The sequence below is a fragment of the Copadichromis virginalis genome, linkage group LG22, assembly GCF_057382275.1.
Source record: "Copadichromis virginalis isolate Kocher_CV1m ecotype Utaka linkage group LG22, C_Virginalis_male_GT1.1, whole genome shotgun sequence".
NCBI lineage: Eukaryota > Metazoa > Chordata > Actinopteri > Cichliformes > Cichlidae > Copadichromis > Copadichromis virginalis.
In genome coordinates this window covers 7,437,650-7,460,972 of record NC_140638.1, presented here as the reverse complement: position 1 = coordinate 7,460,972, position 23,323 = coordinate 7,437,650, and the positions used below count along the sequence as shown (strand labels likewise).

Genomic DNA, 23,323 nt, shown 5'->3' with positions numbered 1-23,323 from the left:
TCTGGCCTCACCGCCACTCGGGAGTATTGCATTTTTGGAGGTCTCCATCCATATGTGTCTCTGTGAAAGCATTCACCATAGATCAGGCGAATGTTGTGTGTTCAGACGTCTGCAGTGTTGGTGCCAGTGACTGATGAATCTTTCTCCTGCAGAGTTATTGCCATGCTGTACTGTACAGAATCACGTGCATAAGCGGTTTTATTCAACTTATGTGGAGAGATGGTGGGTGGAAGTGGCCTATAGAGGCTTAAAAACTGTAGGTGGGGAGGAGGGGGGGATAAATGTGTGCGTTTGAATTAGAGCGATTGATGACTGTTTTGGGTTGGAATAGAGCTGGGCGATATGAGATTTTTTCATATCACGATATGTTTTTTTTCATTTCAGGCGATAACGATATCTATCGCGATATAAGCCAAATAACTATATTTGTAAGATTTAAATGTGCCGTTGCTCACAAGTAAAATGTGAAATAATCAGCAGCTTGTTTTTATTTAAATATTTATTTCCCATAATAAGTTCAACAGGGTAGATGTACTTAAGGAACATGAGACTTTTTCAGATAAATAAAGGCAAATATTGCAAACTACACAAAAGGCAGCCGCTAAAGCGTTTAAGTTTCAAAATAGGACAAACGAAACAGACTAAATTGTCAATTCCACTTAGAAACAAAATATTAATTCTAAAAATAAATCTTAGTTTGTTTTACAGAAGAACAGACAAAACTGACTAACTTTTGTCAATATCAAATAAACTGAGAACTAAAAGGAAATTCTCAATCTCTCCTTGTTGTATAGCTGAGCTTTTCAAACAGTTTTAACAGTTACTTTAGTCTGACAAAAGCCGAATGACGAATTAGCGCTTCCAGTCAGAGACTGAGGCTACGTCCACACGTACACGGGTATTTTTGAAAACGGAGATTTTCCATTTTCGTTTTAAAAAATAATCCCGTCCACACATAAAGGCAGAAATGAAGGAAAACGCTGCTATGAACATGCCAAAGCAGCAGGTGGCGCTAGATTCCTAACCGTGCCTAAATGTTGGCCAATCAGAAGTCTAGAAGCCTCGGTGGGAAAAAGTAAACAAAGCTGGGGCATAGAAGCAGAACCGAGTCGTAAGTGTGGAGGGACAGTAACTGTGTGTATATGTAAGCATTTAAACACTGCAGAGAGTAGAATTAACAGTAACAGTATTGTAGAAATTCATTTCACCGAAACAATAACGTGGCGCAGTGTGACGCATGCACCAGTTTATTGTATTTCCAGACTTGCTTTCGGCACAATTTACAGTGAACGCTACTCTATTTTTGTCAGACTTGAAATAGCCGAAATACCTTCACACTACGGAACTTCTATGGCTCTTCCGTTTGACAATCTCTCCGGCATTGGAACCATCATCTGTTTTCTCTTCGGTCACGCTCGGTTGATTTTTCTAGTCGGCACACTCATTTCCTCCATTACGCGCTGGCTCCATTACCCGCTGGCTGCTTCCCAAACAAACACACGTGTGGCTTGGCACTTGTGCTGTACGTAACAAGTCACGCGACGTGACGCTGCGGCCGTGACGCTGCGGCTCTGCGCTACTTAATTTGGATTGGCTGACCTTTTTTTTTTTTTTTTTTTTTTTGAGGACAAGAGCGGCGAGGTCTATCGCGATAGCTTAATTTCTCTATCGAGTAAAAGTTATATCGCGATACATATCGTTATCGTTCTATCGCCCAGCTCTAGGTTGGAAATATGGATCCGATTTCAGTGGAATTTTATATTGAGGGCTAACGCTGAGTATTTTCTGTCAGTTAGAAAATAAGATGCATATCGAAATTTCCCAAAACTCCAAAAATACATCTGATAATCAAAGAGATTAAAGCTGTTGCAGTCTGTGTGTGCACGTTTTTCGTTGCTGAAACAATCATTTGTGTCAAAGCATTAACTGTTTATGGGTTTTAACAGCCAGATTGAAAAGGAGGATTTTCCAGCAAATCCACTGGATTAACTGCCCTTTAAATCCAGGTACTTCATCACTTTAATGCAAAAATGCTGCAGCTTCCATATGGCTGTAATTGTGCACAGACTGACCTGATACAGCTATTGATATTGAAGGCTTTGCTCGGTCTGAATTGTGCAGAAGTATCTCTGTTATCAGTCTGTGCCTCCATTTCACTCCCCTCTTGGATTTTGCTTCCTCCCTGCATCCTTATCGTTCTCTCTTTTTTAGCTCTCCCCTGATTCCTTTAAATTTCTCTCCTCACTCCTTCCCTCTTCCCCTTCTATGACATTTTTCCCACACCATTCATAACCTGTAGCTTCACAGGCAGGTGGAGATTGAAGGGAATAGATGGAGAGAGAGAAATTGAAATGCTTACCAGCTCCTCATTTATTATCACAGATGCGACGGTCTGATTCCGATTTGATTTCTCTCCTGTCTGCCTGGATGGCTGTTTTTTGTCTCTGTCCCTGTTGCAGCCTGTCATTCAGGAAAGCTTTTGGGTCAAGTCTGTGTGTGTGTGTGTGTGTGTGTGTGTGTGTGTGTGTGTGTGTGTGTGTGTGTGTGTGAGAGAGAGAGAGAGAGAGAGAGAGAGAGAGAGAGAGAGAGAGAGAGAGAGAGAGAGAGAGAGAGAGAGAGAGCTAGAGAGAGAGAGTGACGGGAGTAACGAGGAAGCGGATAGGAGGAGGAGGAGAGCCAAGGAGGGAGGGGTGGACTGTGAGAGTGAGAGATCGCGCAGAAGAGAGTGTGAAGCTGCAGCAGCCGGGAGATAAAAGCTTTTCTCTCCCTCTGTCGGTGTCTGCCAGCGAAGGATAAAGCGGAGGAGCAGAGGCAGTCGAGGGAGAGACCGATCCAGGCTGCCTGCTGTCACTGGAGCTCCCGGCTTCCCCTGATCAGCAGGCCTCAGACCACAAATACACAGCAGGACAAGACACACTCGTGGACACGTATGCAGAAAGAGCTCACACAGCTGACCGGGGGGACCGCCCAACCTGGCGGGCACTAAACATACATTCGTACTCCCTTTTGGACAGTTGCTCCACGGTATCAATCGGATCAGTCCAGCCATGCTTGTCTGAGGGAGCCACAGTTTCATTTTAACTGGAGACGCCCTGTGTTTCTTTTTTTTCCTCTCCCCTCTTGTCGGTCTTTTAAGGGGACATGGGCTGCGTACTCTTTTGTCCTAACCTCTGGCGCTGTGCTGTGTGATGTTTGGGACTGCCCTTTACTGGATGCTATATCCCTCTGGCTCTCTTCCAGGTGCAGTACACATCTGCACATGAACTAGGTCCGCTACTAGATCTTGATCTTTGCAAGACCTCACCTAAGCCGACAGAGGACCCACGTCTTCTTCAGCCTCAGAGTGCAAGCTCCACTTCCCACACCACATGCCTAAATTCTAATTAGACCTGGTGGATGTGAGAAGCTATTAAAAGGAGAAAAAGGCACCCGAGAGGAGAAACAGTGAGAGGCTTTTTAGTTTTTTAGGGTAAGACCTGATCTAAATACCCCCAACCATTACTCCTGCAAAGTGTGGATGGTGTCAGGCTGTTGCATCGTCGCACTGCACCACCTGATAAAGGGGACGCTTGGCAGACTGACAGCAGGACACAGCAGCATGATTGGATAGTACTGAAGCACAAGTCAACTTTGATCCTCGGGGAATCTAACATCAATTGGGGACAGTCTGTGCCCAGGTATTCAAAGCAGAGATAGACACGATGCTGAGCTGTCTGGGGAGCTCAAGGTGGAGTCTGCCTGTATTTGTCTGCTTCCAGATTTAGACAGATGCTCTGCTGAGGCTAACAGCTGCATTTACATTGGTCACCCCAGATAATCACTAGAAAAACTGTCAACTTTCCTGCCAATCCTGTCAGTAGGAGAAATTAATGCCAGCAGTTTTGAATCCTGACATATTGACAGCAGCAGCTCGAGGTGTGGATGTTGAACAGACACATGGCAGAAGGATTGACACATCATGTGAGAAACCAGCTCATTGAACAGCGTAAGTCGTGGGAGGATGACGAGAAGCATCGAGGCGGAAGCTGATGCTCTGATTTGAGTATTTAGGAAGCTGTCAGTGTATTGGCTGATTCTTCCTGCAATCTGCAGTGGCATTGGCTGACTACACACTCTGTCCGCCACAACCAGTCTGGACAGTGCGCTGCCTCGACAGAATGAGACTCTGAGCGTGCCATTACTACGAGGGATATCGACAGTATCACCATTAATACTGCTTCCGCTAGGAGCAAATTGACGGGATTCCCACTGATCTTACTTCTTATCTTGCACTGTATCAACATTACCAGGGAAGGAGAGGGCATCATTAATTCATGAGCTCAGATAGATACTAGAGCTCCTGGATAACACCAGCACCTGTACCTGACATTAAATCTGTTTTTGGGTTGTTGATGATGGAAGTATCGCGGTGAAACTGAAGCTGACGAAAGTGTTTTTCCTCACATCATCTCTTATATTTCGAATCACAACACTGAACTGAGAAGTGAGATGAGACCCAGAAATTCTGCCATTCTTTTGCTTGTCACCTGCAGGTGCATACAGTGTGTGTGAGACCTCTGGATTATCACTAATGGGCTGAGCAGCACTGGACTGTACTATATTTTTCTCTCTCCAGCAACTCATCATCCTGCCTGACAGCTTCCCTTACACCAGGTTATAGCTCACCTGCCAGAGGACCCGTGATAAATCAGACATCTGACCCAAACTGAATTTATTTTCCTCTCTCGTGTGGCTCTGCTGACACAACTGTGTCCTCATGTCCTTGACTCCGACCACAAGTCTTTTCAGATTGAGAAAACAGGAAGAGTAAACCTGTGTTCTTAGAGAGTGAGTGTCTGGCGACTACACTACCCGAGTCTGAGTCAGGACAGGCAGAGGAAAGATAAAGGACGCCGAGGTCCTTTGACACAACAGCCTGCCACGTGATTGGACCAATAACTGCCTGAGGAAAAGACTGACTTTTTCTTTTCTTCCACCTTTATTTTCAACGGGTTAAATTTAAGACAGTGCCACAGAAAATGGAGCAAAGCCTCCTCGTCTTAACTTGAAACTACCCTCATAGGTCAGATTAACGAGGGAGCCTTACAGTTCCTCTTTTTGTAAACAAGTGGAATAAACCTAAATGAGCATCACTTTAGGTCTTATAAAATAACTGCCTTTCTTTTTTTTTTTCTACGCTCTTCTTCATCGACATTGAAGTCATGGGGAACTCCATGGGCTGCGTTCGGCCTCCTCGGGAGGGAGAGCTTGGTGGAGCCCCCCCACTTTCACCAAAGAAGCGTCTGCGTTTCAGACGTAAGCACAAGGGCAAGAAGACCAGGAAAGGCGAGGCAGAGCTAGAGGACAGTGAGCGGCAGAGAAGCCTCGAGCCTGATGAAAAAGAGGAGGAGGAGGAGGAAGACGAGGAGGAAAAAGCTGCTGTCAGAGAAACATTTGGTTCAGATTTTAACAGCAGAGCTAGGACTCAAATACCAGTGCCTGATACACATTATTCCAAAACGAATCCCCACAGCAATACTCTTTCCCCCGGCTCTGTGAGCACCAGCGCTGGGGGGCTTTTGGGCAACATATTACTTGAAGGGACCCCCAAACCCAGCCCAGCCTGGAAAGGGGTCTTCTGCTTTCCAGGGGAGGAAGACACCGTCAGTGCAATCATAGATGTCTCCAGTATCCCGAGCCAAACCACCACTACCACCCCAGTCAACACAGCCCCAGCTCTGGGGAGCACCACTCCGGGCGGAGGGAGGGTCTATCGTGTTAGGGAGAAAGTCCAAGGGGTCCTGGAGAAGCCTTGGATACTCCGGCAGAAGAAGGAGAAAAAAGACAAGGGCAGGAGAGAGGATAAAAATGAAAGGGAGCATGGAGGGGAAAAAGGTGGAGGAGAAGGGGCTGTACAGGTGGTGAAGACGCCTTCAGACAGGGACAGAAAAGGTGTGGTCCACATCAAGGAGGTGGACGGTAAACTCTGTGTGGTGAGGACGGTGTACCCCAGTGACTATGGCTCTCCAGTGTGGAGGGGTGAAAGTGATGGAGAGGTGGAGGTCCACAAAGAGTCTCCAACACCATCTCCAGTTACAGAGAATATTCTCAAAGTCCAACTGTCTGAGCAGGACAAAAGCAGAACCAAAATATCTGCAGGGGATTTCCCCACGTCCTCAAGCTACTTGCAGATTCAGGAGACGTCGGCTGTCAAAGGATTTCGATTGGACTCTCCAGCGTGGGCACAAGAGAGGGCGTCTCTTTTGGAGTCAGGCTATGCCAGCGACCTGCCGCTGACCTCTCCGGAAACAGCGGGCACCACTCCCAGTCAGACAGACTGGGGAGGGCTGACCAGCAGCTCGTCCGAGAGGCTGGACTCCATGATTGAGAGCCCGCTGTCCCTACAGCATCAGGCAACTAGGAAATGCCTGCCACAGGTTTGTGTCCTGACCACAATCCAAATCCTCAAGCCAAGAAAAACAAAGATCCGAGACAGCTAGTGTGAACAAGAGTTTCATACATGTGCAAATACCATCCTTGGTAGTGCAGGGTTTCAGGAAGGCAGGATGACTGATCCAAAGGTGCAAAAAGTACAGAGCCCCTACATTAAGAAGTTAGCAGATTAAGGAAACATGCTCACTAATTAGATCATAATTATTATATTGGTTTTAAAGTATCAGAATTTGTCAGATATTTCACAGACTAACAGTAATTTATGTAAACACTGTTAGTTTTAGCCCTAATTGTGACATCCACTGTGTCCGAACTTCCCACCGCTCCTAAGGAAAAGGGAATAGTTTTACTTTTGGACTCTAGTCACTGACCGCAGATGTTTGCTTCCAGGACTGAGCAGTGTTTTTGAGTTGAACAGCATTTTTCAAACTGGTGTTCTGTAGCGCTAAGAGAGCCATTTACAGCACTTGATATCTTTCTTTCCTTTTTTTTAAGGGTGCTTTTGTTGTCATGTGTGCACCATGTTTGCAGCCGTGAAGGTTTATGTGTGCGCGCCGTTATCGGCTCTAGAAAAGCACTATAAGTCTCTCCGTTCTTTCCGCCTTTGTTCCTGCAGCCTAATCAGCGCAGCACAGACTGTGCCCCTCAGTCTCAGGATCCGTCTCTGCGCCCTCCCTTTCTTATTTTTCTCACAGCACACGTACTCGCTCATTGCTGACGTCTGTCAGAGTGTGAGAGGCGCACAAGCTGTGTGTGTGTGTGAGACAGAGAAGGAGGGTCATTGCTTCAAATGACAGGGTTTCCTCTTAATGTAAACTGAAACTTGTCATTTTAAATAGCACACAGCACATCTGTGTTTGGGTCTAGCTCCAATGATTTTAGCTGGAAGCGGTTATTCAGGGTTAATCAGAAAAGTGAGATCAGTTAACTTCAGCTTCAGTGAAATATTAGATGTCCACGCTTTTATCATATCATTTTGTAATTTCTAGACTCGCTCTTTCCTACCAGCATGTCTAACTATTGTTTATGAGGTTTAAATGCAGCGGTTAATAAAATGCAAGTTGTATTCCTCAATCAGTTAAACTTTGAATGCACTGGTCTAAAATTTTGCCCGTTCATATCCTCAGTTGTTTGATTACTGCCCACAGCTTGTGGCTGGAGCACAGAGCAGGACCATAGTGGGACCAGTGAATCACCCTGGAGGGGTTCAGAGATCTGACTATCACGTCTCTAAGAGGAGGTGTTTCATTTTGTCCAACTGAGCGGAAGCTCCAGGGTAGACCCAAGGCACTCTGATGAGATTAAGTCTCTTAGCTGGTTTGGGAACTCCTTGGCGTTCCCCCAGAATAGCTGAAGGAGGTGGCTGGGGAGAGGAAGGTCTGGGCACCTCTGCTTTGTCTGCTGACTCCACCCAGATAAGCAGTAGAAAATGTGTGGCTGGAACTTTAATTTCAGTCAGTTCCTAATATGCATCTTACTCAGTATTGGCTGGGTAAGAGACTTTGGGGACAGGCTTTTTCCTGCCTACAGGAAGTTTTGGCACCTCATTAAAGAAGTTTTAACCAGAGCCAGAGAAAAATCCAAAGCAGTGAAATAAATTGTATTTTTTTAACCAGTTTTGTTAATTTGATATTCCTTTTAATCTTGCTAAATTAGCTATAAAGTAGCCAGAAGTAACAGGAAAATGCACAGATTTCTTTATTATACAGTAACAGACAAACTTTTCTGTGCTCAGGGATTACTCTTAATGCCACAACCCAAAAACCCATTCTGAGCCAGGATTGTTTACTACTGCAAACACATAGTAGGTCCTAAAAGTTCAGAACCATGAAGGTTATTTACTTTTACTGCCACAATATGATATCTCAAAAATAAATCTGCCTCTAAACCAGAGTGTCATACTCTTTTTAGGTCATGGACCGCATACAGGCCATGTTGGTCTCAAGTGTGATGGACCAGTAAAGCTACTGGATAATATTTAATCATAGTATGTCCAGTTCCATTTACAGATCAGAGTACGACACTTTTAATATATAAAGTATTTGGGAATTTAACAACATGGTATTAAATGTGATTCAAACAAGTTTGAAGTTAAGATCTAGAAATAACTTAAATTTTACTTTAATTTTCCACTTCTGTGTAAAAATGCTTGCGTCACCACACCAGGAATAGCCGTGCTTTTTATCGAAATATGTGAAATTTTAATGAATTCTCTGCAATTTCTTAGACTTTGCAAAACCATCCGGTGGGCCAGTTCTGCTCTAAATCTTTTGCATAATCCAGCCATAGTGCAGATGCTGAGATCTGAGTGCTAAGTGTGTTGTTTTCTGATAGCAGACCAGCAATCCCATTAACATGTGATCAGATATAACTGAGAAATAACAAGAGCTTCTAGAGGAGAATCAATCTATAAAACATTAGTCTCCAAAAGTCGATGATGCAATAGCGACTTAATGTGTTGAAAAGCAAACATGCAGGTTGTTGCTCAGGCCTCGGCTTATTACAGCACACACTTGCAGGAGGGATCCAAAACAGAAAGAGGGAGGCTTCCTCTGCTAGCTTACAGCTGCTCAGCTCTCCTTAACCTTGAAAATAAGAGAGTCTGCTGCAGCCACTGCAGTAATACAGCTTAAAGATGATGGGCACTTTTTTACCACGGCTGCTGTGGTTTGTTCACTTCTCCATCACATGCTGAAGGCGGTACAGTAAGGGGATGCTGTCGGGTTGTGTTAGGCTGTACGTGATCTCATTTGGTGCACAGCTGCTGCTGAGTCATGAGAAACACGCGTTTGCTATAGATCCTGGCTCTGCAGAGTTCCCCGGTTTAAAATGCTGCTTTACTGGGCAGCGATAATCAATACTCGTGTGTCAAGCGTGCTCCTGCGTCATGTCACGGTAGGTGAGTGTCAGGATGTGTCTGTGTTCAGTTTAAAGTGCAGCTGTCCTTTGTGTGTGGGTGTGTGTTGCCCTTGTCTGCATAAAAAAGGGATTTGAAATGTGCATTCATCAGTGAGACGGCTGCTTCATTGAGCCCAGAGGGGATTCCTACCGCACACTGAAAACACCACCCAAATTTACCCGTTTACCCCCATCCTGCTGTGTCTGAAGCTATCCATCCAACATTTATCTTTCTGGCCTTCATGCACCCATCCATCTTTTCAGCCTTTAAACATGATTTTGCAGAGGTGCTTCATGTTTAAGTCAAATAAATCAATTAATCCATCTTTTATTCTTTTTTTATTTTTCCTATCCAGCACTCACCCCTCCCTCTTCTCCCTCCTCTCCCTGAAAACTTCAAAGAGGCCATGTTTCTAAAAGAGGGCTGGTCCAGAGCCCCAGGGGGCTGCTAGTGGATCATGGATGCTTGTGACTGGATCATAGCTGCACTGAGCACTGCTGCTACCTGATCTAATCTCTAGTCTGTGTGCGTCTGTTTATACTTTAGCTGGAGTAACGTTCACACGGCTGGGTCACGCATGAGCGTCACATCTTCACAAGTTCATACCCGCACTTCACACCTGCACCGTGAAGATAAACTGTGTTTAGTGAACATATAATCAGGCCTTTAGCTCAACTGGAGAAGCCATACATGTCATGTGACCTGACATTAACCTGTACTTTATCTTAACTTTACTCACTGTGCGTAGAAATTAGCGAGTATCTTGTTCACACGTTCAAATTTGTTGTTTCAAATCCCTTTATTTCGTTTAATCTCTGTTAAGATCCACGCTGATGTCACCATGTCACGCAGTCATTCGTGTTTTCACGGTTATTATGGAGGCAGAAAGTTTGAGTTTTTAGTTTGAGTTTGTTTACTTGTGATTGGAAAAGAAGAAAACTGTATTAAATGATTACATTGAAGTTGCGTTGACAGGGGACATTTTTAGACTCTGAGCTTCAGGAGACTCGGTCGAGTTAATTAAACAGTTGTAAAGTTGAACGGTTTTGTTTTCGTTCGTTAGCCGAATACCCAACAGACTAATTTAGGAAAGCTAAATGTTAAGCCGACATGGTTTAATGACTGCGGAGACTGTTCGCAAAAGACATAAACTACTGGGCTAAGCAGACTTGTTTACAGCGAGATAGCAGTAATAAACTTATAGTTTTTTTTTTTTTTTGGATCATTGAGGAGCAAAACTTTGAAAATCAAAATTTCAGAATAAGCATTAATTTTATAAAATGTGTCTCTCTTTTTTTTAAGTCGCATTACTGTAGGCGTCTCAGCCATTTCTGCTGTGAGCTGGCATTTTGAGTCAGCTGACAATATGACATGCTTTAAATGACAACCTTTTCCTCTGCACACTAAAGAAGGAGAGCATAGAGATGCAGAAGTAAGAGGTTAGGGAAATAAATGGGCAGAAAAGCAAGAGAGAGATTTAATGATTTAGTGAATCATTTTTATAAAATTATTTTGTGATTTTTGGTACCTCTGATCCTCCGTAGGTTAAAGCAAACGCATTTATGAAGCGTGGGCCGACTTGAAGGACACTCTTGTTCTGCTGTTCATGCTTCACGCAGCCTCATTCATATCGTAAACTCAAGGTTCACCTGCTTTATCAGGCGCTGTCGCCCGTATCTCTGCAGCAAATGGCCTGACAGAAATTGTACTGCAGCTCACAAAATAACAAGCTGTGTTTGAAAGCTTCTGAAACTTACTAATTCACCTGATGCATGAGGGAACGGCAGACGTGCACAATGGGGAAAAGAGGATGAAGTGCTGTAGCAGTGGGAGTGCAGGCTCTTTGCACAGATGCAGACCTCACACAGAGTGCAGTGTCAATATTAAGATGGAGGAGTCGATGCTCTGCATTTCCCTGCAAAGGAGGCTGCATGTGCACGAAACACATATTTGTTGATTGCTGTTTGAGTGACAGTGTAGTCATGGAGTAACTGTAAGAAATGCTAACCTGCTCGCTGTAGCCCCCACGTCTCAGTGCAGGCATGTGTGGTGTGAATAATGACGAGTTGTCATGTAGCAGAAGCGTTTGTTCGTCTCAGTTTTGTGTTTACATTGTGGTTGAGAGGCTCCTTTAGTGATGCAGAATCTTTGGCATATGTCATTTTCACTGAGTGAATGAGGACTCAATAGATGTTACTTTACGAGAAGCTGGAAGCTATACATGCACAGTGCTGTTGCCGACCTTGCTCATCTTCATCACGTTTCCTTCTCTCTCCTCTCCCTCCCGTTCCTCGTCTTTTTGGCTGTTGCTGCAGTCTCCTGGCACGCGCTGGACTTTCATACTGCTCTGTATTAGCAGCAGTGAGAGAAAAACTGAAAGACTGAGAGAGGGTGGAGTGTCGGACTGTAGCCGAGTTAGGGAAAGAGAGATGACAGAAGAATACAGATGACAGTAGCGGCAGCCTAGCACTGACAGTAACCGCCTATACGTCACTCTGCCTTTGTTGCTCTGGGCAGATGGATCCAAAGAGCTCCAACTGAGAGGAAGAAGAACGCAGGGGGTAAATGGCTGAGTGGTCGTGTAGCTAAGTGAACCGAACCAAGCGTTAGGAAGCCGTCAGTCTTTGTGGAAGACTTTCTTTTAGATCCACCCCTAATAAGCATGCACGTCGTTAGAAGAGCTTTCAGGAGCCGTGTGCTGCTGCATCTGTGGTGTTTAGAGGCGTTTGCACACACAGACTCCTGAAATGTTAGTAGAAAATGCATGCTCACACACAGCTGGTTTTTCATTTTTACGCAGTAGAGCACACTCACTCTGCTTTATCATCCATTCAGACAACAAATTGAACTGTAATGTAGAAAATTAACTTCTTGTTCTATTCAGTAAGACTTGAAACCAGAAACTGAGATTATGAACCCATCAGAACAGTGTTTAAAGAGAGTTGACACCTGTGAATGTCTGTACGGTACTTATGTGGTTTTAAACACTTTTATACTGGTGTCACTTTTCAGAACTGGAAGCTGTGTTCATAGTTTATATACAGTTTGTAGGCAGGAGTTTATCTGAAGCTGTCATTACAGACGGTAGTTGGCATGAGTCGTGCTCTCCCATTTGAAAATTCTTGCTAATGTAATTCAGGGAGCTCCTTAGTGGAGGACGACAACCTCTGGCTCGCTGTGAATACACGAGACTGAAAACTCTTATGGGTTTTGTGCTCCGGAGCTGGCTGGTTAAAGGCTGTTAAATGTCTTCTTTTGTTTGTGAAAATTATTAGTGTTTAGGCTTCTTAGTTGTTTTTTGCCCCCAAATTATTAAAAAATAATTAATTTTTTTCTTAATGTGTTAATGTGTTAGTTACTACAAGCGCAATTTAAGGATCCCCAATGTTTTAAAAAGAAACGAGCTTAATCAATTAAACAATTACTGGTAAAGGCCCACTGACGATGCAAAAATCAAACCTATTTGTGGCCAAGTGCATTTTGTTTAACATATTTAACCGTCAGATCGTGTGCATTTGACGTCGTCTCTGAACTCCGTGAAACAAACAGCAGGGGAGACGATACGAGGACTCTGAGTTTATGTAGAGGAGGAAGAGGATGAGAAGGAAGAGCAGATTGATCAGAATAAGAAGCAGAGCAGATGAAAGGACATGAAAAACTGAAGAGACAGATTGAGGTTGGGCGGGGGGGGCATGAGACAGATGAACAGGGTTGGGGGGTAGGGGGTGTACGTGAGCTAATGAGCAGGATAGACTGTAGACGCTGCAGATGGGAAATGGGAGAAGGCATTAATAAACATTAATAAAAACGCCTCTGAAACGAACACATCCAGATATCACACATGCACTCAGTCATTAAGTGTCAGGAAAGTGATGGTCTGAAAAGAGCGAGCGGGTTGAATAAAAGGAAATAAAATCTCTGCAGTGAGTTAGTTTCATACAGAGAGGGAGAGAGAACGTTTCTGCCAACTCACTGTAGCTGCGTCTGTGTGTCTGCAATGAAGCTGATGGAGAGAGGCTGAATGCATCAGTGCACAGAAAATAATGAGAAAAGTCCCCACATGCTGGATCCTGATTAGATTTGTTTTTGTGAGTCTGAATATTGTTTTAATGTGTTTCAGTACATTTGGCAACGAAGCCCGAAACATTTTGACTCTCAGATCACAGCTCTGCAGAGGTGAGGGGGGGGTGGCGAATACCAGTCGTAACCCCGTCTCTCTCTCTCTCCCTCAGATTTCAGAAATCTACGTGTGCGGCGAGTCAGCTGACCTCACAGCCAAAGAGAAGCTGCTGTTATGGAGCCAGCAGGCGATAGAAGGCTACCCCGGCCTCCGCTGCGTCAACTTCACCTCATCGTGGAGCGACGGACGCATGTTCAACGCTCTGCTGCACAGATACAGGTTAGACGACGAAGGGCGTGATTAAAATGTCCTTCTGAGAGACACACAGACTGACTTCAACACACAAAATATTAATTGGTGATGTCAAAATGGTTAATATAGTTTCAACAAATACTTGTAACAATGTATCTGGTTGTGTGATTGAAGTGGTTTGATCTTAATCTGATCTGAAATCATCAGACAAGGACAGTAATTCATGATCTCATGCTAATGTTGGGTGATATTTTCACAGCAGACGCAGCAGAAATGATCTGTAAAATCTGATAAACATAAACAGAGTCTGACGACCACAAACAAACAGGAAAAAAGCAAAACAAAGCTTTTTTTTGTTCCAACTCCTTTTTCAGGCCCGACCTGATCGACATGGAGGTGGTGTCACGGCAGAGTAACCGTGAGAACCTGGAGCAGGCCTTCGAGATCGCTGAGTCGTTAGGTGTGACCAGACTGCTGGATGCTGAGGGTGAGACTGTTGATCCACTGTTGAGTAATCTGGCCAGCTTGTTCATGGCCGAGCACAGACAGGTCTTCAGTGTTTTACTAACTGAGCTTCTTATATTTAACGAAAGTTGTAAACTTGAAATTCAAATTAGGCTGTCCTATTGTCTTCCAGCTTTTATTTTGAAAGCTTGCCAACCTCCCAGGCAACCAGTAATGACCCACAAGCATACACTTTCATATTTACAACTGTATCTTTAATGGCTCTAGCTCCAGACCCTGGCTCTGTGTGGAAAACCCTTTTATATATTTAGGTCTGTTTCCCCTGAAGAAAAAAACGCCTCAAAGACTCATCATAGACCAGTCATTCCAGGAAAAGCTGCTGAAGACCTCCAGAGACCTTAGAGAAGTGTTTGTTGGCACAAACAATACAGGCTGTTTCTACAGCCTGTATTTTTTCCTGTTGTATTTATAAGGCTTATATTAAGTGATTACTTTTGCTTTAATTGACAGTTTGGTTTTTTAATCCACACCACCGCAACAGATCTGAATAGATGGCCTGTTTCACTTGGAAGGGCTCTTTTGACCCCGTGTTTTGATTTCACATCAAGTTTCCAGATACAACTGCAGGACCTGGACTTATTCCCAAACCTTTGATCTGCTTAATTTATCAATAAAATCATGAAAAATGCTACATGCCTGACCAAGAAACGGCTACATTTGAGCATCAGAAAATAGACTAAGTAATGCTTTTCGTCAGTCTCTCAAACAGTTCAAGACTGAAAGTCGGTACTTCAGATGCAACTTAATTGTTCCTTTTATCTTGTTACAGACGGACACAGCTGTGAAAATGTTCATATAAACACTGAGCCTTCCTAAATCTTACTGGCTGCTTGATTTATGGTTACAGTTCATTAACTGATTCACGTGTGGGTTTGGGTTTAACACTGAGCCAAATATCTGAAAACCTCAGAGGCTGTTTTTTCTCTCTCTCTAACTGATAATGTAACAAGCACCAAACTATCTGCATAATTCCCGCAGCTTTTCACTTCATCCCCTCTCATTTTCTCCCCAGACGTTGATGTTCCCTCTCCAGATGAGAAGTCAGTCATCACTTATGTATCCTCAATCTACGATGCCTTCCCTAAAATCCCCGAGGGTGGAGAGGGCATCGGCGCACACGTACGTCACGGTCTTGTTTACCATTCATGCCTTTATTTATTTATTTATAATTTGTTCAGTTTAAAGCATGCACTACACTTCCCAGGACTGCATGTGATTTGTTAGCATGCATGCCGTGCAGTTCGTAGCACATTCCTGCAGTACTGTTCCTCCATATCCTGTTAACATTAAAACATGAATACATTTAGGCAGGTTATTATTAGTTCACTGTGGACCTTTTTGAGTAATGAGCCAAAACCTTTAAATAATCATGCAGTTAATTTAAAACTGTTCCAGCCATTCATTATGAGCCAGCCTACCTGTTGCCAGGCAGTGTGTGAATGTGTGATGCATGATTTCCCACTAATGAACAGCTTCTGTCACGTCTGCGACATTTTCTTTCTCTCCCCCATCCTCAGGAGGTGGATCAGCGCTGGTCGGAGTACCAGTCCAGGTTCTCGTCTCTGCTCCAGTGGAGCCGCCAGCACACGGCCCTCATGGCCAACAAGAACTTCCCACAAAACCCCGTAGAACTCAAGGTGAACACGACAGTTTTCTTTTAAATATTTAGATGTGCGAGAGTCCATGTTTAAGAAAACCACCTAATAAGCCAAATAAAGAAGACTCGAGTAAGTTGAAGTGATCATTATTCTAAATTATATATTAGAAGAGCACTCAGGACGTCCCCCCGTAAGGTCAGTACCCATCCCCCGAACTTTATTATTCCTAATAATGTGATCTGGACACCAGCCAGAATTTAACGAGCTCGTTCTTTGGCCTTGCTCTCCAAGTTTCATTAAATTTGTCTGATGGTTTGTAAGTCTATGGAAAAAAAAAAGAAGCTCAATCTTGTAATATTAAATAGTAATTATGATAATTCCTAGACCCGCTCTTTGATCTGCACCCGCACCATATTTTGCGACTCTCTACTTTGCTCATGAAACTGAATCTCAGTTTCATGAGATTCAGTTTGGTGGTTTTTGCATAATGTTGCTGATAAACCGACAAACGGCACTTAAAATGTGTAATGTTTCACCCAGCATTGGGAAAATTGGTGACATACAGATTTACCTTCATTCTAACTGGTGTTTTTTATGCAAATTTGCTTGACAGCAACATGAATGCATTTGACTGTGGTGGTAATCGAATCCCTGTATGTCTTCCCAGCTTTGTATCTGCAATCCCACAGACGTGTAGCCTTGAATAAGGCAGCTGACAAACAATTTCAGTGAAACCTTGAGAGAGCAAATAAAGGGAGGACACAAGGAGGGAGAGTAGAAGGGTTTAATAATGTGGAAACTTCACACAGCAGTGTATTCAGATTAAAGGCGAAATAAAGGAAGAGTCAGTGAGTTAGTTTGCAGAAGAAGGCGTTAGATTGAAGTAGAAAGAATAATGGTTGACGAAGTGTCTCGAGATGTGGAGAAAAAGAGCCGATTCACGTCACGAATGACCCCTCAGGCAGGCGGTGATTAGGAAGCTGTAACCTTTGAAAACAGGTGCTGGCTTCAAACAAAGCCTGCGTTAACACCGACTCCATAACGCTGTTTCTCTCCTTCTTCAGGCACTTTACAATGAGTACGTCCATTTCAAAGAGACGGAGATCCCCGCGAAGGAGATCGAGAAAGGTCACATCGAACACCTCTACAAACTGCTGGAGGTAAGAACAAATGAAGAGTGGAGACGAGGAAGGAAAAGGCGACCAGCACTTGGCACCTTTCCGTGCATCATGAGGTCGAGCTCAGGGGGATTGTGTCAACGAGAGGAAGTTAGAGAACATTGTTGGCAGCGTGTTTGTGTGCGCTGAGTCACACGTTCGCCTCCCGAAGCGAAGTCGTTTCTTTCGTCGAGCTGTTATCAAAGCAGCAGATTGTTTGATTGTAAACAAACACATGATAGCCGATAATAGTTCCCATTTTATTCTCACTCAGCTGATGTTACCGGGGTTTTTCTGCGGCGTGACTTATGATTGCTCATAAATGGGGTCACTGATGTAATGGCTTTGGTAGCGCGTCCCACTTTGAAGCCTCGTCTTGAGCTTCACGGCTTTGGATTTTTAGGAGGTAGAGGTGACCATATTTTGACCTTAGTGAGCTCTGTTAAAAAGCTGCCTCCACAGACTGTAGCAGCTTTTATTTTCGTTTTTTAGAAGTACTCCGATGCAATGCAATTTAATGGGAGCGCTATTTAAAAGAATCACCCTCCAAACAATTATGAAAAATGTGGGAACCATAGCTGGCTTGTACTAACAGATGTTGGGATGTTTGGCATGTATTTACGCTGCGTGTGTGTTTGTTTATTCCAGGTGTGGATAGAGTTTGGTCGCATTAAGCTTCCTCAGGGCCTTCATCCCAATGACCTGGAGGAGGATTGGGGTAAACTCATCCTGGAGATGCTGGAGAGAGAAAAGGTTCTCCGGCCAGCTGTGGAAAGGTACACACACACACACACACACACACACACACACACACACACACACACACACACACAAATCTCTTCACACGTTGCATATAATTAAATCATAACTGCTGATACCATTTTTTTTTTCATCATCTTCTGTGTGCATTTACAGGCTAGACCTGCTGCTCCAGAGAGCCAATAAGATCCAGAACATGTCTCTGGACTGCGAGGAGAAACTCACCCTCGCTAAGAACACACTCCAGGCTGTGAGCGCTGAACCTCTCTCACTTCACATCCATTTAATTTCCTCTCACACACACAGAGTCCCTGGGTTTATGTTGGGTAACTGTTTAATAATTTGGCCGAGTATTTTACAGGGTGTTAATGTGACCAAGCCGTAAACGTGAGCGCTCTTTTGGGACTGTAAATATTTACACACCACTTCCCCTGCCCTCTGCAAACATGCTCACTCCTTCCTTTGACTGTGTTCCTCGGCCTGAGCACAACTTCCTGCCTGAATGAAGGGACGTTAGACAGAATAAGTGATGTGCTGGGTCTGGAGTTTCTTTGTACCCTGATTTTTATATATTTGTTTTCACTTTATTGCTCCTGCTAGTATTTGCTGCTGTCCACTTTGATTCCACTTTACTGTTTACTGAATTTATCTCTGTGTAAACACGAATCCTCAGGTCGTCATACTTCATAATAACAGAAAAGCCAAACAAAACTGATCAATGATCCCTCCCCTGGTCTCCAGGACATGTCTCGAGCGGAGAGCGGCGAGGGCGTGCAGTGCGAGAGAGAGCTGGCCTGTTACCTGCAGGACTGCGAGTCTCTGATTCAACAACTCTACCAGGAGCTCAAAATCCTGAGAGATGAGAAATACTACCAGGTGGAGCAGCTGGTGTTCAGGTGAGTCATGATGGTGGGATGGAGTCAGTGGCTTGGTCTTTTTGAAGGACCAAACATGCCAGCATTTCAAAAATTAATACAAAAAAACCCTCTTAGTGATTATGTTTTATTTATTTTTAAAGTAATTAAATGTCCCAAAAATATATATCTATAAATCTATTTAATTTAATTTAATTTATTTACTTATTTCATTTTTTTAACCTTAATCTTTTCTTATTACACCTTTTAATTTCTTTATATTCCTTAATTTAATGTTGGTTTAATTTATTATAGTTTTTGTGATTTCTGCATTATTTTATAGACCTAAAATGATTTAGGCAGTTTCAGCTCTATCACAGCAGTCTTCAATTAATTGTTATGATCTGGACAATTTAGATTAATAGCTGGGAATACAAGCTACTCATTATAGGTCAACAAGTTGCCTGTTGTGTTTTTGTTTTGTATTAATACCTATTGTATCCTCCTCTGCATCTAGTGTTCACTGATATAAAGCAGTGGTGTCAAAAAATGATGGAAAGCGTGTCCTCATTTTGCGTCTCATCAGCATGCTGCTCCGTCTAATTTGCACTGCTGTTATGAAAGCTAATGAAACAACTATTTTGTAAATCTGCCACTGTGTGCTGCCCTTTAAAGCAGCAGTACCTTTAAAAAAAGAACTCAGCTTTGTAGCAGGATCATAATGTCAAAGATTATTAAATGTTTCATAGGTTTATAATAATGTGATCAGTTATGTGCTTTTTTTCTTTTCTTTCATCAGAGTTTCCCGCCTACAAGAGGAGCTGGTCTCCCTCAGACTGCAGTGCTCCAGCGTCTACAGGAAAGGCCACTTCTCTCAGGCCCTGGGCACCACGGGGACAGAGCACACCCACCAGAGACCCCCTGATACGGGCCTGTCTCTGGGTCAGACGCTGCTGGGAGCTGTGGGAGCGGTCGGAGCCGCACTCCTGCGGCGACCGATGGCTCGGTCCCAGCTGGTGGCCATGTCTTCATCAGAGGACGAAGGAAGCCTGAGGTTCATCTACGAGCTGCTCGGATGGGTGGAGGAGACGCAGGTCAGTCTCTGTCAGCCTCTCTTAAAATTAGGGCTGTTGTTTTTACTGCTGATTATTTTATACGCTGTTTTATTATTAAATTATTTAAATACTGAAAATAAAATGTAGTAATTTGGTGAAATATGAATTAAAAGCATCCTAAATATCATAAAACATGAATCAGAATTTGTAAAAAAGTCACATATGGATTCAGAAGTCGTCACAAGCCTAAAAACATCACATTCAACTGAAGCGAGGTCTTAAAAGCATTCAAAGACATATAATAGAAGATATCTGTAATTTTCAGTGGGTAAATCATTCTGTGTTTGTGTTTTAGGAGCTGTTGGAGCGCGCCGAGTGGGGTGCAGACCTCACCTCTGTAGAAAAAAACCTCGACGAGCACAACAACATACACACTGCGATTGAAGAGCTGATGAACAGCCTGCAGGAGGCACGCAGCTACGAGGTTCACACATCCCTCCTCCCTTTGCAAACACGGGCGTCCGTGCAGTGATGGTCTTTGTAACGAGGCTTCTCTTTCTCTCCTCCAGGCTAAAGTCTCTCCCAACTTCAAGAGCAGTTACTCTGAGACGCTGGCCAAGCTGGAGAACCAATACTGCAAACTACTGGTCAGTCTCAGCTCAGAGGGGCTTGTGGCTTTGTTTGTGTGTGTTTGAGTTCCTCTGCACTTCTTTGTTTCCCCAGCTCACCCAGCATCCTCAGTTAATCCCATTATAGCGTGGCACAAATCTGCATCTGCGCTGTCTTCTCCTGCTGCCCCTAAATGTCCCCCCTTTCTGTCTCTTCTCTGTGTCCTCTGTTTTCTATTCATCCCATAATATATTTGTAATCACATCCATACTTATTCCTCTCAATCTGTTTTTCTTCTTGGCTTCTGTGGGTTTTTAAGAAGTATGTGCTTGTAGATTTACCTCTAAAAAAGCTATTTTAAATGTATTAAATGCATTAATAACATTCAGGACAAAGAAGGGGAAAATAAACCACAGGCACAGCTCACTTTGAAATATTTATGCATTTCTCCTCTGGCCTGTATCGCCATTTATCCATCTGTCTATGTCACCAACCAAAATAAAATGTGCGGCTGGCTAACGTTACAGCTCAGCCGAGGGAGCCGCAGTTGAGTTTATATCCTGTCAAGTGTAGATGGACGCTCAGTGAGTGTAGTTTGTTAGAAAGAAAAGAGTTCTCTGCTCATGAAAAGGTTTTCAGATTTATTTACTTTTTAAAATTTACTCCACCTCTTTACAGGTCACGATTTCTGTAAATAGACATTATTTCAGTCTTTCTAAATTACTTTTTCCCACCACAAGTGAAGAAAAGGCAAATATTTCTACACCTGCATACATGGGCAACTTGCACTAAAACAATTGCCATCACAACACTATCCAAATTTGATTTTAGCGTTCAGCACCCTTTAAGGAATTACATGCGGGACATTGGGCTCTTACATGGGGCAGTGTTTGTCATTAGTTTTCTGGGAAGATGCATCTGGATCGTCAGTGTAATTCAAATTTCCAAGTAAGAGGGATCCTTTTGCAGTATTTGCTTCTGCACTGCTGATTAGCATGGGGCTTTGTTTGTGTGGTTGCCATAGGAACGTTCGTCATGGCGCCTGCGGAGCTTGGAGAGCCTGCACATGTTTGTGTCGCAATGCACTGACGAGCTGATCTGGCTCAACGAGAGGGAGGAGGAGGAGATCGCCTACGACTGGAGCGACAACAACACCAACACGAACGCAAAGAAAGAATTATACAGTGTGAGTGTGAGGAAGAGGAGAGACGCACACACGGACGGTTTCCTCCGTCACAAATTGCAAACCTTTAACCTCACTTGGTTTCCACGTGTATTTAAAGTCAAGATAAAAGTCTTGTTTACCTCCCAACATATAAAGAGTAACTTTGCATTAGACTGTTTGTCTTCACCTTTAACCTTCCCCGCTTCCTGTTCTGCCTGCAGGAAATGAGGTTAGAGCTGGATGAAAAACGAGATGTGATGCGGTCACTCCAGGAAACGGCCAGCCGTCTGTGTCAGGAGAACCATCCTGCCAAGCAGACCGTGGAGGTGAATTTCATGATTTTTATTCATTCGGGCTGGATGACCTTTAAAGATGCTGGGTTTCCGTATCCGTGGCTCGCTTGTCTGGAACAAATCAACCACGTTGCTTTTGTTAAAATGCTCTTTTATTCACTTTGCACTCACTTTTTCTAAGCCTTCCTTGGCGACGAGCAGGAATTACTATGTACATTTTAAAATACTGGTGTAGCTACACTTATTTGGGATATGGTTTTCATACCAGTTTCATGCTAATGCTGCTTGTCCCCTATCACTGCTGAGAGCCAGAAACCCCTGGCTGGGTGAAACGCTGACTCTGTCTGTGCTGATTAACATCCCAGTTAGAGCCTTGCAGATAGATTACAGGCAGTTTATATGATCGGAGACTGTAAAAATCTCACTTATTTCCCCTAAAGGACCTCTTACATAAGTTTAGCATGGCACCAACTTTCAATATCCATCCATCTCCCTGTTATCAGGCTTACAGTGCAGCCCTGCAGACCCAGTGGCAGTGGGTGGACCAGCTCTGCTTGTGTGTGGAGCAGCATCTCAAAGACAACACGGCGTACTTCCAGGTGAGGCTGAAATTCTTATTTTTCTGAGTTTGGCAAAAGAATTCATCCACATATATAATTAGGCTTATATTAAAATGATTTTGTATTATTACATGCAAATCCATTTTTACTTTTGTCAGTTCATGACTGACGCCCGGGACTGTGAGTCATACCTCCGCCAGCTCCAGGAAACCATCAAGAGACAATATACCTGTGATAAGAACAGCAGGCTCAGCAAACTGGAAGACCTGCTGCAGGACTCAATGGTATCTACACATTTGCTTTCTGTCTTACGAATAATATTCAGTTTCTTCTATGCCAGACAGATTTATGGTGCTGAAGGAAAGACCGACTGTGGTTTTATATTTTCACTAGATTTACTGCAAAGAATTGTGTCATGTTAACCTCTACTGGAGCTCAGTGACCGATAACAGAGAGACAATAACAGAGGTTGTTTGACATCATGTCTCCATTTAGCGAGATAATTTCAAGAAGCGGCTCCATAGTGTAGTGCTTAACAAACATCCCCAATTTGATCCTGGGAGGAAGAGGCCATCTGGTGTAACACCAAATCAAACATGCACAGCTACCTGCTGTGGCAACCCCTTGTGTGTAAGAGACTAGTTGAGAGTGTCCACTTCTAATCTAAGAAGGGTCTTTGTTTCCTTCTCTAACTCTGTGTCAACATCTCAACTTTACTTGATATTTAGGATTTATTTTTAAAAAAGCACTTTTCCCTAACTACTACACAGACAGTGCTTTGGTTTCACTCACACACCTTTAACACACCCCAGGGGCAAATTATGAAGGTGGTGTCTTACCTGGAGCCACTCTGACCTAAGTACTAGAAGAACCAGGTTTCAAACCATCAAACGTACCACTCTGAGTCACAGCTGCAGAGTCATGTGCAAACCAGAAAATATTGTACAATGAACATTTTAAGTAGCACATTTCTATCCCAGATAACTGAGCGTCCTCAATCTCTGCTTCCACCATGTGCACAAAGTGCAAACTCGAACATTCAGTA

General features: G+C 43.6%; 1 protein-coding gene across 7 annotated transcripts in view; it reads left to right on the top strand.

Moving 5' to 3' along the window:
• The window catches only part of macf1a (microtubule actin crosslinking factor 1a), a 224,494-nt gene that overhangs the window by 103,783 nt on the left and 97,388 nt on the right, over window positions 1–23,323 (top strand). For 6 of the 7 annotated variants that reach the window (XM_085446515.1, XM_085446511.1, XM_085446513.1 and 3 more), the window contains 15 exons: window positions 13,564–13,730; window positions 14,078–14,190; window positions 15,241–15,347; window positions 15,746–15,865; window positions 16,891–16,986; window positions 17,632–17,759; window positions 17,899–17,992; window positions 18,484–18,638; window positions 19,396–19,690; window positions 20,007–20,135; window positions 20,221–20,298; window positions 21,285–21,446; window positions 21,647–21,751; window positions 22,222–22,317; window positions 22,437–22,562. In XM_085446515.1, coding sequence (XP_085302641.1) covers window positions 13,564–13,730; window positions 14,078–14,190; window positions 15,241–15,347; window positions 15,746–15,865; window positions 16,891–16,986; window positions 17,632–17,759; window positions 17,899–17,992; window positions 18,484–18,638; window positions 19,396–19,690; window positions 20,007–20,135; window positions 20,221–20,298; window positions 21,285–21,446; window positions 21,647–21,751; window positions 22,222–22,317; window positions 22,437–22,562 — 1,971 coding nt within the window. Of the gene's footprint in view, window positions 1–2,687; window positions 6,417–13,563; window positions 13,731–14,077; window positions 14,191–15,240; window positions 15,348–15,745; window positions 15,866–16,890; window positions 16,987–17,631; window positions 17,760–17,898; window positions 17,993–18,483; window positions 18,639–19,395; window positions 19,691–20,006; window positions 20,136–20,220; window positions 20,299–21,284; window positions 21,447–21,646; window positions 21,752–22,221; window positions 22,318–22,436; window positions 22,563–23,323 lie in introns of those variants that run through there. The other variant, XM_085446514.1, reaches the window with a different exon arrangement.